Consider the following 18,944-nt stretch of genomic DNA (forward strand, 5'->3'; position numbering starts at 1 on the left):
CAACTTAATTTCTACAAAACTATTCCGAACAAGGCATAATTTCTATGTAACTTTATCCGACAAGGCATAGTTTCTATGAAACTTTGCCTTGCAAATTAGGTCATAGATCCGAATTTTTTATTTTTTATTTTTTCGATGTCAGGGATATTTTCGGCCACTTTTTTATTACTTGAGTGCCAAAGGGAAAAATTAGAGACCAGCGATTTGAGGGAAAAATTTAAAGACCACCCTAAGATAGGGGCATTCGTGTGAATTTCTTTTTTAAATATGGATGGAGCTTGGTCCAAAGTACGGGCTCTTCGATTATCCTATCAGTTACCTATTACCTCTCATCGGCACATGTACACGTAGCAAATTTAGCCCATGAAAACGGGTCATTTACACTTTCGTCCCTATTTTGTGGTGGTCTTATTTTTGCCCCTCAAGTCAAACAACTTTTTTGTGGGGCAAAATTTATATTTTCGCATCATAATATCCTACAAGTTATGCCCTCGCCCTTAAAGAATTTATGCTTCTCTAGGCATAAGTTCGATTTTGAAGGGCAAAAATTCATGACCAATCCGTTTGAAGGACAAACCGTGCAATTTCTTCCATGAAAACATTATCCGCCCAACCCGCTCAAGTTTGGGCGGATCACTATTGGCTCAGCCTATTTTGACCCACCCAATTCAACCACTTAAAAATAGACTTATAAGTAGCCTAAATTGACCATGAGAAACTTTATCAACATGTTTTCAAATTTTTTTGTATGATATGTTATATATAATCATAATACATAATTTTATTATGAGGTACTTAAAAATTTATAAACGAATAAAAAAAGAAATGAAAACTTAATTAGAATTGAGCGGGTATGATTATGATTCGCTTTTTAGCCCAACCTATTTTGCCCGCCCAAATTCTGCCCAACCATTTGACACTGACAGGCACATCACACATGTACCAATAACTCTGCCCAGCAACACTTAAACATAAGAAAAGGCATCACCAAGCAGACAGAAAATGACAGTAAAAATGTAAAACAAAGATGGCATCAATAAGTTATAGCTATTTCACTTAAAATCAGTTTTACACAAAAATCCGAAGCATAGGCATATGCTTCAAGTTCTCTCACTGCAACCTTTGTCTCTTGTCTAGGTGGACAAAATTGTTACAATTTGCACCAGCAGATACTAACTTCCGATATCCTAAATAAGGTGACATCATTTGGGATGATGCACAAGACATCTCAAAATAAGGTTGACAGTTCACAAAATGGCTAGAATTTGGAGCAGTATTTTGAGTTACTATGCCACCTTCACAACCTTTAATTGAAACCGGCGGAATATGTAACGGCATAAACTGAGGCGGATTACGCCATCTTGGAAGCGGGCCCGCTACAAGTAGTGTCTGCAAAAGTGGGCCCGCTTCGAGAACAGCTTGCAGAAATTTGCCTTGTTGAGGCAATGTCTTTCCCTTGACAAGACTGTCGATAACCAATGAGGCTTGATCAACACTTTGTACTTCTTGAGGGACGACAGCATATGAAACCGGAATAATGTTATTGTTCACGAGGGGCTGTTTCACGAATCCCAATGCATTTGATTCAGCCACGTTGATGCCATTGGAAAGGTCAGGGGATGAGACAACATCCAGAAAGGACTCGACCGGTGATGATGAATTATGTGAATGATAATTGTATGTTTCACTAAGGCTGTTCGACTCAATCGTGCTTGAATTTGCTTTTGGCGCCTTAACAAGAGGACTATCAACTACGTGGATTTGAGACTGATTAATTTTGTTGAGTAGTTTCTGAAGGTGATCTCTTGCTTCATCTCTTTCTTGATAAGCCATCTTTATGAGTTGGATTAATTGATTGTTCTTCCTCTTTTCTTCACTTGCTTCCATATTCAGTCTTTCAAGTTCAAGACTAGTGTATAGAAGCTTCTGTCTCATTTCATCCATAGTCTGCAAAATTTATCAAAAATCAAGTCAGAGGAAAAAAAATACATTAAAAAATATAACTCATTTCAGAAAAAAAAAACATGAGTCTTTAGCCATGTGAACACTCATGAAAATATCCTAACATAATGACAAGTAACAGAATTTTTAATGCAACTATCTTTTTAATAATTATTAGAACATGAATAAGTTATTCAAAGTTGGGAGAAACAGCAAAGTCATGGAGAGGAGGGCCCATTATAGGACATATTTGGAAACTATACAAAGAGTACTATAAGCTGCCATATATTTAGAAGGCATATGATTGCGGTTATAAAAAAAAATGGTGGTTAACTCTCTAAATTCAAACGGTGCCACATAAATTGAGACACACCAGTATGTAAACCATGATTTACCCTTGGATACCTGTATTTAAGAATATCATAGTGCGTTGGGCCCTGAATGATGAATTCTTGAAATTCACTGAAAACAACTCTTTGACACTAATAAAATTCTACTATTACTCTTGAAAGTCCTTAACAGAAGCATGTTCTCAACTAGAAGAAAATGAGACTGCACCATTTTTACCCAACAAAAGCTTGTAGTGAGCCACTAAGCCTACAATAACAATAATAATTAACTAGATTGCTCGGACTCTCCAAAATAGTTCCCATTTGTGTCTATTCTCCAAACTTGCACTTATTTTGGAGAGACGGACACGCACATAGCAATACTTTTAAAGAGTCCGAGCAACAAAGCCAATTACTACATCTCAATCCAAACAAATTGAAGTCCGATGTATGAATTCTCGCATCCAAATAGTTCTATGTAAACCCGTCTCAATCCAATATTATAAGACTCTGAAAAAGAACTCAACATCATTTACTTTTACAAAATTCAGTATTTGCCAATCTAATGCCATTCAGTAAATACACACTCCATTAAAGACCCTTTAAATAGAGAAACAGAGTAAAGGTAGGACTCTTGCAGAGAATATGAAGTGACACATTGAAGAGAAGTATGAATTGAACACAATGAAAACTTGTTGAAGAAAAAAGATTCATTAAAAACTTATTTCCGGAAGTAAATGATGCATTAATAACCCAATGAGGGAAAATTTTAACAAAGAGGCTAGTGAATCTAAAAAATGAATAAGACTCATTAAAAACTGTGAAGAGAAATGTATTGAGACACTTGCAAAACAAGAAAATAATGAATTGAGACACTTCAAAAACAAGAAAATAAATGAATTGAGACACTAGCAAAACAAGAAAATAAATGACTCACCTCTTGGTAACTCCATAAAGAATCAATTTCTTCCATTTTCTCTATGAACTTGAAAGAAGAAGTGGAGAAATTAGAGAAAGGTAATCTTAAAAAGTTAATTGAGAGGGAGTTTTATATAAGAGGAGAGTGAGTTGTACTATGTATTTTATAGAAGGAAACTAAAACCAAACAGGACAAAAGAAGGTGCGGTATAGACCAACCAATTCCCATCATGGAAAGCCAAAATTATTTATGGAATCTTAATAAAGACCTTCCAAAAGAAAAGAAAAAAATTAAGTTATATGCATTGACAAATATAAAATATATTTTACACAATTAGATCAATCGAAAAAATAATGAATTTCGAAATCATGGGCGGAGCTACAGGGCAGAAGATAGTTCATGTGAATCCCCTTCACCCGAAAATTACATTATATATATAAGGTTAAAATTAATTTTTATGTATGTATAGCATATGTTAAATTCCCCTGACTTCTTTGTGTGTTTATTTCTTGGGTATATTTTGAGTCGGCTTGCTGAAAATACTAACTCTTCCACTGGTCGGACGGTTTAGATGACATTAACAGTCCAATAATAGGTAACCTAGAATAAACGATGTTAATCTTTTATAACAAGTTAAATTATACTGATATTGTAAAAGATTCATGTCAGCATATATATAATTTAAATCTAATTGCAAATGCTTCACTTTTTTTTCTTCTGGAAAATTGGTTCTCTCTATAAATATAGATATACTCGTATGAGTACTGCTCTCTCTTTCATAAATAGTACAATAAATCATATATCAATGACTCAAATCAAGTTAGATTTTCCTTAAATATTCCATTGAGTTTGAAAATAGTTGCTCTTTTTTATCTGTATGTGAATATAAAAGCAAGCTGTACTTTTACACGCTTTTGTTTGTTAAACATTTTATTGTTCCATTAAATTATCCAAATATCCCGTTGGGAATAATACAAAATTATTAACCCAAAATTTACTCAATCTAATTTGACATTTATTTTGTTCACAATTCTGAAAGAACAATTTTTTTTTCTTTTTTGGGAAATGTCTCTGTTACTGTGGTGGCTACAGCTTATCCTAAATGAAAAATATGATAAGTCGTGTTCACTATTTTTGGAGAAGAAAAATGAACTAACCAGCACCGTCTAATAAATGAAAATTCCAAACAAATCCTAGTAAAGAAATTTTATAAAAGGGGAAGTATTGTACTCTCCCGTCATAATTTATGTGGCACCGTTCAAATTTTGAGAGTCAAACGAATATTTTTGACCATAACTTTTTATATATATTTTTTAAATATTTTGGATTTTTAGTTATTGTGACTAGCTAATGTGTAGTACTTTTCACATAGTCTCTAACAGGGACGGATGGAGGAAGGGTCAAGGGGTTCATCCAAACCCCATTTGATAGAAAATTATACTATTTATACATGGTTAAAATTATTTTTCATGTATATATAGTAGACGTTGAATCCCTTTGACTTCTTCATGCGTTTACTTTTTCATATTTTGAATCCCTTAGTGAAAATTTTAGCTCCGTCACTGATCTCTAAATATATAAATTTTATTTCAAAAAATGCGAAGGATTTATGTCTGAATTCAAGGTAAAAATTAAGAAATTTGACTCTCGAACTCGCAACGATGCCACATAAATTGGGACAGATGCGGTGCAGTGTTAGTGTAAAATGTTTAAATACCCATTTTAAGGTAATTACTGGTAATTTTTATGATATAATTAACTAGTAATCTAATAATAAATAATAATTAACTTGCTATCGCATGTCAAATTACACTAATAATTAAAAGAAATATTTACATTGCCAGTGTATATAATAGAAATATTTATATTGCCAGTGTATATAATTTTAATCCATTGTATTATATAAAAGGCAAATGCATGTATTCGGTCAAATCATGGCGTTAATTAAGCTCTTTCCTTGAACTTTGGTCTTATACTGTTGCTATTTCCTCCAATAGCTTCTCAAACTTTTTGACTGGCACGTATATAACGTCCCTATTTATATTTGCTACAATTAGTTTAACAAGAATACCCTGTATTAAAAGAATGTTCTGTATAACGCCCCTATTTATGGAAACAAAAAGTAGTTTTTTCTTTCCTTTCTTTTGCTTTTGTCATTGTTAAGTACGTGTGGTATGTTCTTTTATGTGTACCACTAATCTAGTTGGAATTTGACTCATATCGATAAGCTAATAGTAAGGTTGGCTATAGTGAAGATTTACTTCACAATTTCACAACTTGAATTGCTGTTTGGCCATAAAAATTATTCACTTTTTTCCAGAATTTTTTTCACTTTTTTCACTTTTGGACGTTTGGCCGTATATATTCAATACGAACTGACTTGAAGTTGTATTAGAATCTAAAACTCAAAAAAAAACATTTTTTTTTTTTAAAAAAAAAATCACTTTTTTCACTTTGTAACAATTACATTTCACCAAAAACTACAATTTCAAAACTATAGCCAAACACAAATCCAACTCCAACTTCAAAAATTCCAAAAAAAGTGAATTTGTTTTTAGTATTTATGGCCAAACGGCACCTGAGTCTAATACAGTATCACATAAATAAAAAAATAAAAAAACTACTTACACTACTTAATGTTCACACAAAACCAATGAATATAATATATATTTACATACATATCTTTTACTTAATCATGATTATCTAACACCTTAATTTATCATTTAATCATGACGAGCTGGGTGTTAAACGAGCTTCAGTATGTTGAATGAAATTGTTTAATAACTTGTAATTAGAATTCAATATAAAATTGCATTTTCTCGCAAGACCATTAATGTTTACAAAACCTAATTCCTCGTAGACTTATTATCTATTTACAAGAAATAAATATCTTCTGGAGTCCATTTTAGTAGCATGATTTGCCTTATCCTTCATGGAAAAAAGAGAGAAAAAACTTCAAACTTCACAACTACTAGTAGCGTGCAGGTTACAAAAATAAACATAAACATCAAACTTCACATCAACAAAACTAGCACACGGTTTTAAGCTGTGAGCATTAGTACTAATTAACTATTGATATCACCACAAATTCTGTAAACCCCTCTAGAACAGCTTTACTTTTGACACAACACATTTAAAAAAAAAAAAAGAGAAAAGACATCATTTAACCCTTGAACTTGGCACGAAAACTCAGTTTAGCAACTAAACTTAACTTGTATTTATTTACCCCCTTAACAACTTTCATCCCAATTATTTACCACCCTAAGAAAATACCACTCTCACAATGGAGGTGCATTACACTCGTTCCGCCACGTCATTGCCACATCGTTCTTGCGTCGTTGCCATGTCAAAAATTACTAACCCTTCATTTTTTATTTTTCTTTTATTATTTTTTCTCTTTCTTCTTCTTTCCTCCTTCTCTCTTTCTTCTTCTTTCTCCTCAACACCACCCCCCCGCCCGCCGCCCACACCTCCGCCACCGCCGCCTGCGCCCTTGCAACCGCCCGCCCGCCGCACCGCCGCCGCGCCGCCGCCAAGCAAAATAATCAATAATAAAATATTACCAACCCTTTCATTTTTTATTTTTCTCTTCCTTCTTCTTTCTCCTCATCCTACCATAAACACCATAAGAATAACACCCATAAGAACAACACCCACCATCACCCCACCAAATTTCATTCCATTTCTTTTCAAATTCGTCCAAATTGATTATTTTGGTTGTTATTGTTGGCTATTATTATTATTATTACCATTTTTTGGTTTCTTGATTTTAATTTTTGTTTTCCATTTCTTCCATAATCATTATTCCATAACCACCACCATCTTATTCTTCACAACCCCCCCCCCCGCGAACCCCGCCCCCACCCCCTTCCCCCCATTTCGTCTTCTTCACAACCCCCCACCCCAGCGTGACCACAACCCCGCCCCCACGACCCCCTCCCCCCCACCACGCCCCACGCCCCTCCCCCCACGCCACGGCCCCTCCCCCCCCATTTCGTCATCTTCACAACCCCCCCCCCACTCACGCCGCCCGCCCCCACCACCAATTCCTCTTTCTCTCTATATTGTCATCATTCTTTTCTTACCATTTTTTGGTTTCTTGATTTTGATTTTTGTTTTCTTTCAAAAATAAAATTATGAAATAATGATTATGGATGATTTTGAGAAGGAATGGGATGAAATTTAATTGGGGTGATGGTGGTGGCGGTGGTGTGAGTGTGGTTAAAGATGTGGGTGTTGTTGTATGGGTGGTTATGGTAGGATGAGGAGAAAGAAGAAGAAAGAGAAAAATAAAAAATGAAGGGTGAAGAAGATGGTGGTGGGGCGGGGGTTGTGGGGTGAAGAGAGGGGGGGCGGGGGGTGGGGGTGGGGTGGGGTGAGAGAAAAATAATTAATTATTTTTTTAATTATATATTATTTTTATTTTATTTTTAATTATATAATAATATATATCTATATATATATCAGCGGGCCCACCTTTTCACTCTCTTAATTTTTTTTTTACTTTTTTTTTTTGCCACGTCAGCTCTCAGGGTGGTAAATAATTGGGATGAAAGTTGTTAAGGGGGATAAATAAATACAAGTTAAGTTTAGTTGCTAAACTGAGTTTTCGTGCCAATTTCAAGGGTTAAATGATGTCTTTTCTCTAAAAAAAAAAATCGTCACATCTGATACACTGGTATACACCAATTTCATTCACGTTCTAATTATATTTAAAAGGAGAAAAAATCGCAAAGGATAAAAAAAGGGGAAATTTCATAAATATACGATTGGGTCACTTACATTGCAAAAAAATAGTCCAAAACTTACATTACAAAGCTCTAACCCAAAACTCCCCTCTTCTCCCCTCTCTCTCCACTGACTCCTTCTTTTTCGTGTTTTTTTTTTTTAATTTTTTTTTTGTTATTATTTTTTTTAATTTTTTTAATAGAGTATTATAATTGATAGACCCATATACACTCATATACAATATTATACAACATTATAATCCATATACTCATATACAATATTTTGCACTCATATACAATATTATACAAAAATTATAATTCATATACCCATATACATTCATATACACCTATATACAAATATTATACACTCATATACAATATTATAACCCTTATATCCATATACACCCCTATACACCTGTATGCAATATTATACACCCATATACATTCATATACAGTATTATACACCCATATACAATATTATAACTCATATATCCATATACATCCATATACACTCATATATAATATTATACAATATAATACACCCATATACAATTGATATTTGGCACAAATATCATGTTTTGTGTCATTTTACATCCTACTCTTATGACTTTTGTTGCTTAATCTATGATGAAATCGTCGTATTTGAACTTATGTCGTTATATTTCATGTGTATAGGTACGATGAAGACAAACGATGGAAAACCGGGCTAAAAGTGATTGATTTTGGAGCATATGATGATTACACGAGGTGACGAGTCGAAGACCACAAGTGATGAACTAAAAGAAAAAAAATAGAACTGAAGGTCTTGCTTTTCATCCGCATAGCGGAAGAAAAGCGGAACCAGGCTTGCGCTATCCTTCCGCATCGCGGAAGGAAAGTGGGAGGCCTCAGGACATTGCGCTTTTCATCCGCATCGCGGAAGGAAAGCGGGGTTCTGCGCAGCTTTCCCGGTTCGACTAGGATTAGGTTTACTTATTTTTTGTTTTTACCTTAGACTATATATAGATATTCTATTAGCTGAAAACAGTGTGCTGGGATTATTTCAAAGACTTGTAAGCCACCGTTCTCTTTTTCTCTCTCTAGGTTTATTTTATTTTTCATCTTTTTCAACCCTAGGTTATTCATGAATTCTTTTGTCTATGATCGAATTATGAGTAGCTAAACTTCTTAAATCTAGGGTTGTGGCGAAAGACTTGAAAGTTGATTTGATGACAATTATTATCTGTTAATTTTTCATATTTTGGGTTGCTTATTTATTCTTGATCTTAATTGTTTGATTATCGGCCAATAGTTAGACACTATACGGTGCGCGAATTGAACTTGAGAAAGGGAATTCACATACATAATAAGAATAAATAGAGTTTGTTCGATTTAATCGTTTCGCTGCGAGGATAGGGATATACCCTTTAGCCCTACTTAGTTGAATACGGAGAAATAAATACGTTCTTGTTACCTCTGACGACCATAGAGATATAGGCGTTATAGTAACATCTACAGGCTTATGAGTAGTTCGAGAGAATATCACAAAGTATAATTAACCCGTCAACTAATAACCCAAGAAATAAAATAGGTGGAATTGTCTGAAGATCAACTGGATTGTCAAAAGCCATGACCCTAGATCTTTCTCTCATCTGATAATTCTTACAATCTTTGTCAAGATATTCCCGATCCACAAAAACACCCATCACAAATTGTTTACTTTTCGAGTTTTAGTTTAGTACAATAAACATCTTGATTTTCACTTTCTTGAATAGTTTCATCCGAATTTGAATTAGCTTAACGAGAATCTAAGTCTCTGTGGATCGATATCCGGACTTATGATGTACTATATTACTTGTACGACCACGTATACTTGCGTGTACGTTTGGGAGCAACAACAATATTATAACCCATATATCCATATGCGCCCATATACAATATTATACACCCATGCATAGTCATAGCCGGAGTTCCGTTCTCCGGCATATACACCTATATACACCGACAGACAATATTATACACTCATATACACCCATATACAGTCATCACCGGAGTTTCGTTCTCCGGCGAACTCCAACACCGCCACTAGAACCAACCGTTCAAACATCAAAGATCTGGCGTGACAGAGGGAGAGGGGAAATAAAAAAAATTAAAACAAAATTAAAGATCCGACGTGACAGAGGGCGATGGGAAATTAAAAAAAAAAACAAAAAAATTTTTAAAAAAAAAAAAGAAAAAAAAAAGGAGGCAGTGGCGAACTCCAAAAAAAAAAAAAAAACGAAAAAGAAGGAGGCAGTGGAGAGAGAAGGGGAGGAAGAGGGGAATGGGTCATTTTTTGACAAGTAATTTTTGTTTAAACTGAAGATGGGCTACTGTGGGCAAGAAACTCAAATATGGGCTAAATTTTGTAGCATTGGTACCCCAATTGATACTAAGTGTAATTATCTCAAAAAAAAAAAAAAAAAGGGTATTAGTAGAGGAAAAATCACACGCTACCTCTAACTGATATTATGTCCTAACAACAACAACAATAATAATAATGCACAAAATCATCTCTCTTCAACGCAAGGCTTCTTTGGTGTTTGGGATATTAGAACTCTTAAAATTTTTAATGGTGTGCCCAAAATAAATTAGGTTTATGGAATTAAGATTTGAAGTTTATAGTTTCGGGATTCTTTTTACGTTATTGAGTTCTAAAAATTAATAATTTATACATATTCAATGAGTTTGTCAAGACAAACACTAGATTTGAATTAAATATATTGAATCCCTAAGCTCTACACTAGTTCCACCCCTGGTTTTATTGCATTACTAGTCGTCGTTGTTAGAAGTCAGAACAGTATAATCATTGTACTCAGCGTTATATTTGTTCTAAATTTGGAGGAAGCTATTTCTAGTAATCTTCCTTTAAGAAGCCACAGATTTCAAAATGACATATAATTATTGACTTGCTCACAAGAAATTAAGCTCTGATTCTGCTCTGGCACGTGGCTTTCTATTCAATCAATTACTACCAAAGGCTACTGAATTAGAGTTAAAATAAGTCTGATAATATGCAATGTAAACGTGTATATATCCAATTAGGACATAAGGTGTAAATGTCTGACCAGATACAAATTCAAGATTGAGAAAAAATACATTTAACGTGAGTGTAAATCATTATATATAACAATTAAGTCTTGTTATTAACAATTTCGAACATATTGTATTCATGTTTGTGAACTTAATGTGACACAATTTAAAGAAAACTCATGTATGTTGAATTAAAGCGAACAATACTGATCACTTGAATGGTCTCACTTCATCTAGCAAAATTAAAATTAAAATAAAAAGGAGGTCATGACAAAGACCAAGAACGTGGCTGATGTATTCCCCAAACGAAAAGCCCGAATATTTCGTTCTTTATCATGCTATTTCACCAATACTACATTTTGCCATATATATTTAATATCACTAGAGGCGGATTCAAAAGTTAGGTTGTACGAGTTCAATTTTTAAGGTTCTTTTGTTGTACTCATTATATTTTAAAAATTATTGGTTCATATCTACTATTTATTACAATTCCAATGAATTTTTACTCAAAAATTTATACTTCGGATTGAAAGTATTGAATTCACATGAATTCGTTATCTTCCCCTGATTTCAGCTGCTGGATTTCTCCATGATTACGTTGTTACACGTCCTAAATTTTGTCTTATTCTCCTAAATAAATATCCAATCGAACGTTGTAGTTGCATAGGGGCGAAGCTAGGTTGGGCCAAGGGGTTTCATTTGGACCCCCTTCGGCGAAAAATACTTTGCATATACAGGGTTAAAATTATATTTTTATGTATATATAGTAGATATTGAACCATCTTGGCTTCTTTATTTTTTCACTCTTTATATTTTTGAACCCTTTAGTAGAAATTCCGACTCCGCCACGTAGTTGTATCATGTAAAGTGGCACTAAGATGACCTCATTGGAGCTCCAACGTTATCCATTTTTTTTTTTTTTTTTTGATATTTTCCTTGTACTTCTTATGCTTTTAGCTAAGAAGCAGACAAAGCTGCTTTCATTAAAAATTATTGTATTAAAAAGAAGGATAATTAGCTCATCTCTCATGCACGCAGTGTATTTAGCAGCTGTCTATATATGCCTGGATAACAAAATGGCATACACACGCAAGCATAGTGTATTCTAGGGGTGAGCATGGTACGGTATTTAAAACTTTGATATGGTAATTTTGATTTTTGGTTTCTAAAAATACTATACTATTATCGTACCAAATTAATTCGGTATGGTTCTATATTTTAAAGTTCAGTTTCGATATTTTACAGTACGGTAAATTGGTATCACAGTTTGTTCAACTTCGACTTCGACTTACATATACTCATATCGTGGATAATTATGACTTCCGCTACTTAAGAAACGTCTCAATTATTATGTATTAAACACCTTACACGTGTAAAAATATTCAAAAGAAAGTGCAAGCAATCCGACAAATCAATTACACAAAAAAGACATTTAAATCAAGATAGAGTAGTCAAAGTTCCAACATTTAAACAATTAATTTTTTAATAATATTAGTTTATATATTTGCTAGTATTATAATACTAAGATATATGAATTGTATATGTAATTATATACTTTGGTATGATATTTGGTATTTCGGTATTTTTTTTATGAATACCAAATACTAAACTTTTTAAAAATGCATACCAAATACCGTACTAAATACCATATTACCCAAATCGCGGTGTAAAATTTTTTAATTTCTGTATGATAATCGTTATCTACCATACTATGTCCACCCTAGTGTATTCATTATTTCGTCCTTCTCTTTTGCTTATTCAATTTGCATTTTGTACTCTCATAGAATAAGTCCAAATGAAAAAAGGAATACGATATACCCTGCATACTGCTTAAAGTCCAAATGAAAGGAATGCAAAAGATAATATAGTAAATTGAGGACACACATGAATCCAACAACTAACATACCCGGTGTAATTCTACAAGTGGGGTTTGATGGACATACACGCATGAACGTACAAAAATACCATAATGTAGAATTACTAGAAGAAACTTTTTAGGCTTGATATATTGATAGCCCCTTAAATTTGTCAGAAATTTCATTTAAACACTTAAATTACAATTTGTTTCAACTGAGTACCTGAACACACGATAAAATGTTCATATATGTTAGACACTTTTGATTTAAATTTTGAAAAAACTTCTGTGTATATTCTCATGAAATGTTTATTAGGTAGTTGAGTTAACTACATAAAATATGTCATCTCCTTTAATTATACACATCAGCCTCAATTACCAAACGTCTGGGCTTTACGGTTTTATTGAGACGAATTCTGATAATTTAAAGAGATGATCTATTTCAAGTAGTTAACTTATTTACGTAGTGACCGCACTTAAGAAAATACGCAAAAGTTTTTCTAAAATTTGAATCGAAAGTGTCTAATAGGAATACTTTATCAGGTGTTCAGTTGGAACACGTCATAATTCGAGTGTCTAAATAAAATTTGCTGTAATTTTAAATTGCTGTCAAATGTATTAAGCCAAAATTTTATTATGAAAAAGTAGGCCTAGGATTAGCATCCATGGCCTGACACATGCCAAGGTGCCTAGTCTACAATAGACGTATTACACTTGTTAATGATCAAAAGTTACAGTTAGAACAATGATTTTTACTGGGTTAAAAGTTCCTCTCCAAAGGTCACGGTCACCCAAGCAATGGTCAGAAAAAAGAAGACCCCACTCTTCATGTTTTATCAACTTTTTCTTCCATAACGTTTATTATCGGGAATAAATATTTAATAAGGGTTTTTTTTCTTTAATAAACCGTATACAATGTAACTTTAAATTAATCGAGATCTCAAAACAGGGGTAAGATTTGCGTGAAAACAAGAAAAGGAACTATTTCATATGTTCATTTTAGCAGACTACTATGTGACTACATAGAGACAGAGAAAACTAAAGCATATCTGTTCAATTTTTTCACTTTAGGAGTTTGAAAAAACTTAATTAAATGTATTTTAAATAAATTACCAATTCTTTATGTGTTTTTTATTAAAAAATAATAAATATTGATTACGTGGTATATCCCATCTTTCAAATCAACAATTTGGTACATAAAATTCTTTCTATTGATACTTGCTTAAAGTAATTTAGAAATTCAACGGTTTCCAGCATTTTTCTGTGTTTAGACAACTTTTTTAGGAAAAATAAAATTAAAGAAGTGTTCTCACAGATAAAGTATTTAGTTGATTGATTCATGCGTAAGTGTTTTAAAACTTTTAAGAAAAATATGGCCTATATAAAGAACTTATCTTCTAAGAGCTGTCGAAAACTTTAAACTTTAAACTTGTTGAGAAAAGTTAACATGGGTAATTGCCTCTTTAATATTTTTTATAGGACCTCTCAATTCAAATATAATTTTGCGTAAATATGTAGTAGTAGTAACTATACAGTGGTAGGGATAAACATGTACTAAGTGAGGAAATCATCACAGTTGCTTTTTTGTTTGAGATTAATTAACTTTGTAATGAGAGGATAAAAAGCAAACTATTTATTATCATTATCTTACTTTCGAGGAAAATAGTTTGCTTTTTCTCCATTTCGATTCACCAATGACCAAAAGATTAAAAAACGAAAAAGAACAATGTTAAATGGCATGTCATAATCATCGGTGGTGGGGGCTTTTAGCTTTTAAACCAGTAACTCGGTAATGGTCTTTATTGTCCGATTTGTGCAGACATAGAAAACAAGTCACTCCTAATTAGTGTTTGTATCATATGAATAAAAGAATGATATTTACTTTGTATATAAATTTTATATTAGTCACGATTAGGTAATACTTTTTCTATTCCAATCTATGTGGTATTTTTTGCTTTTCGAGATTTAAAGTTTTTGATTTCGGCAGGCACAATTGGACAAGGCAAATGTGTAAATATACCCCTCAACTTTGCGATTTAGAGCCGATATATCCCTGCCGTTATAAAAGTAGTATATATATACCCCTGCCATTATAAAATGGTGCAAATATACCCTTTTTGTTATAAAATAATGCAAATATACCTTTTTCGCTGACGGAATTTTTATAAAAAAATCATTTAGGTTATTTTTTAACTAAAAAAATTCCACGTGACTTTAAAAAAAGTCCACCTATTTTTTTTTAGTAGACATTTTTTTGTAAAGTCACGTGGCAATTTTTTTTCTAGTGTGTCGAGTCTAGTTTGTTTAAAAAATAAGTCTACCCATTTTTTAAAATGAACTAGACCCGACCCACCAGAAAAAAAAATTACTATATGGCTTTAGAAAAGTATGCCTATTAAAAAAATTGGTAAACTTTTTTTTTTAAGTCACGGGGCATTTTTTTAATTAAAAAATAACCTAAATGATTTTTTTTTTAAAATCCCGTCAGTGAAAAGGGTATATTTGCACCATTTTGTAACGCTAGCGGTATATTTGCACCATTTTGTAACGCTAGGGGTATATTTGCACCATTTTGTAACGGCAGGGGTATATATACACCACTTTTGTAACGAGGGGTATATCAGCTCTAAATCGCAAAGTTGAGGGGTATATTTACACCTTTTCCCATTGGACAAAGAATCTTTTAAATTTTTGATATAAAATTTACATTATTGAAAACTACGAAAATATACGATAAGTTACAATAATTAATAATTTAAAATAATTAAAACGCATATGAAAAAATTATGGTAAAAAGATAATTCGTTTGACTCTCAAAATTCGAGCATCGTCACATAAATTGGGACAGAAGAAATATTTTTTAAAATTGTGAATCTTAAAGTTTATTTATTTTGTAAATATTTAATGTAAGTAACAATTTTCTAAGTGGGATAAATGGACACACATAAAAAATATTTGCATATGTGAAAAAGTCTTAAATCGATGGTAAAAGGAATGTGTAGTCTCTTTATATGGTTCAGTCAATTTTCACTTATGGACCTAATTTTTGGGATTGAATTAAACTCAATATTCATTTCTGAACATTGTATCAGAGCAAGATTCATACCAATTCTTATTTTTCGATGTTGTGCTCCTATAGTAAATTACGCTTTCCCCAGATGTTATGAGGTAAAGAAGTCTCATAGGTGGTAAAGAGGATGAGTGGTCTCTTTATATGACTTGAACAATACTCATTTCTTAAACTAATATTTGGGATCGAGTTAGACCCAAAATTCATTTCTTAACAATATCATATTAAATAATCTAATTTGAGAATCATATAATAAAGTGATAGTAATATATAATCAATCGTAATGGTTTAGATGATAAACACCACTTAAAAATATCCATATCACATATTCATTATTCGTTAACTATAAGAAGGGGAGCCTAATAGTTTAGTTGTTTGCATGTGACCTACAGGTTATGAGTTTGAGACGGGGAAACTATTATTAATATTTGTATCAGGGCAGACTGTCTAAATTATGTTCCTTGGAGTGTTATACTTTTCCAAACTCAAATCACACCTGTTGAGGTGCGACCCTTCTCTAAATTCTGCTACGGAAGAACGTTTTGCGCACCCAAGTGAATCTTTTTGTCTTTTATTATTCATTTAACCATTTGGGAGTATAAGAGCCTGTTTGGATGGGCTTAAAATAAGTAGGTTATAAGCTGAAAACAGCTTATAAGCCAAAAATAAATTAGTTGGGGTAGGCTAACTTATTTTTTTTTGAAAAACCTGCTTATAAATTCGTTTTCGGCCTGTTCGCTTTTTAAACTAAGCCAAACGGCAATTATTTTTTGGGCTTATTTTATGCGTAAAATATTTTAAAATTTGGTACCAAACACTCAGAAAAGTTGAAAACAACTTATAAGCAATTTATAAGCCAATCCAAACGGGCTCTAAGTTTAGTCATTGGCATGCGCTTTGCGTGCACCTCCTTTAAGACACTTGGCACCAAAGCCGTATCGTATTGCACATGCCCTTTTGTGCTTGTTAGTGTTGTAAGTATTTAAGTAGGAATTTGTAGGTAGCACGTGTTTTACACTGTTGTTGAAATCTTGACCTCTTTTTGGCTCCGTCTGGAAAAAATTTCACTACATGTGGGCATTCCCTTGTAGAGTCATATAGTTCCTGGTCTCTATTCTCCATTCATAGGGTCCCCTAGGCATGGACCCAGTTAGATATATACACCGTCTCATATCTCAATTTGAAAGTCCCAAATACATCTAAATTTAGACAAAAGACATTTACAACGCCTTTAATTTATCGATAAATTTCATTTACACACTCAAACTATAATATGTTTCAATTGAGCTTGTAAACATATGATAATGTGTTTCTATTAGACACTTCCGGCTCAAGTATCCGTTAGGTAGATAAGTTGGTCACATAAAATATGTTACATCCTTTAATTATAAGCATTAAGCTCAATAAATTGTTAACATCTCATGCATGTTCCAATTGATGTTGATATGTATAATTAAAAAAGGAGACATATTTGTGTGCTTAACTTATCTACTTCATAGGCGCTTGTGAACACAAGCAAAAAGTTATCCAAAATATAGTTCAGAAGTGTCTAATAAAAACACTTTTTCATATGTCCATATGCTCAATTGAAACAAATCATAATTCGGGTGTCTAATGAAATCTAACGACAAATTTATGGGACTGCCGATGTATTCGGCCTAAATTTTATCTACTGAAAAATATTTAGTAACTGTATATACGTTTGTAAAAGAAGAATCTAATAATGAGGTGGCAAGGAGTTAATGCCTATATACGGTAATGAGTTATGGATGCGGTCCATATAGGGAAATTAATTACTTGTGCTGTAGGGAAAACACAATTATAGGTCCACGTTTGCCCACTTTATTATATGATGTCTCACAGTACGGTGTATGCGAAGTGAATGATAATTAGCAGCTGCATATTACTGGGATCCAAAGATGAATGTTCTACTTGTGGTCGAGTGACAAGTATGCACTTTTTTTTCATTTTTAGTTATAGATTCAAGTTCGTACTTTGAAAATAAAATTATGTTTTGTGAGAATACTGTACTCTTATAATAGAATATTTCGTTGCGAATTTGAGTTTGCTGAACTTATTTCGTTGTGACTTTGAGTTTGCTGAACTCAAAAATAAATACCAAAACACAGAATGAGAAATCAGAAAAAAATTCTACAAGGGTTATTTTATCGGCAAAAGCAAATGCCGCTAAGCACAAACATAACAAAGTTTATATAGGCTGATAATATAGTTTTTTTTTTTTTTAAATATCATAGTACTAGTATTCTAACATGTGATAATAGATTAATTATATACTTTTAATCAATAAGTTTATTATTATAAAGGTTCACATATAATGACATTATCTCTATTGCAGAAGGTTGTAAATTAATTAGCATATAATCACACACAAAGATTTAACAGTTTTCAGCCAAGCCTATATCTTCGTGGCAGAAACAAAGAGCGTTTCCTATTATGAATGAGAAGAATAGTATAAAGATCACCAATTACGATTCCTTTATATAAATTTCCAATTATTTTAAATAATCAATTCTTAGACCTATGAAGATAATGGGTTTTCCAGACCCACAAAAAAAATATCTGACAAAATTCAAATTTACGAAATTCAAAAGACAAACAATAGTTTTGTTACATTCTCCTAACTTTTGATATGTATCACTATCACTGCCTTTGCTTATTTATTCTTCTTAGTCTTCAAATCTCATGGAATCAACTCGATACTCGTAACACTTTTATTTAATGATGAAATTCATTTGCATCGAACAAAATGCATAATTAACAGCCCCGACACTCATTACTTTTTGGAATCTGTTTTCTACTACTGCTTTCCAATTTTTACCTTTGGGATGTTGGAAAAAGTTGATTAATGGTACCACAAATTGACTTAAGTAACCGCGTTATGATTTGGTAAGCAAGCAAAAGTCATACGCACGCAACCCTAATAAGCCTTTAAATTGTCTCAAATAATGAACATGTTGTCATTTTATGAAACAAACATTATTATTGTCTAAATATACAACTAAGGGGCATTGTCAGATGGATGAGATTCCTC

The 18,944-nt window shown here is 32.6% G+C and overlaps 1 protein-coding gene across 1 annotated transcript; it reads right to left on the reverse strand.

Moving 5' to 3' along the window:
- Positions 1-1,028: 1,028 nt before the first annotated feature.
- LOC132050381 (uncharacterized) lies at positions 1,029-3,363 on the reverse strand. The gene is made up of 2 exons (XM_059441615.1): positions 3,208-3,363; positions 1,029-1,947 (listed from the first exon to the last, which is right to left on the reverse strand). Exons 1-2 carry the CDS (start codon positions 3,241-3,243, stop codon positions 1,111-1,113), a joined length of 873 nt encoding a protein of 290 aa, XP_059297598.1. The 5' UTR covers positions 3,244-3,363; the 3' UTR covers positions 1,029-1,110.
- Between the last annotated feature and the right edge of the window lie 15,581 nt (positions 3,364-18,944).

This window comes from Lycium ferocissimum, chromosome 3 (genome assembly GCF_029784015.1).
Source record: "Lycium ferocissimum isolate CSIRO_LF1 chromosome 3, AGI_CSIRO_Lferr_CH_V1, whole genome shotgun sequence".
NCBI classification, from domain to species: Eukaryota; Viridiplantae; Streptophyta; class Magnoliopsida; order Solanales; family Solanaceae; genus Lycium; species Lycium ferocissimum.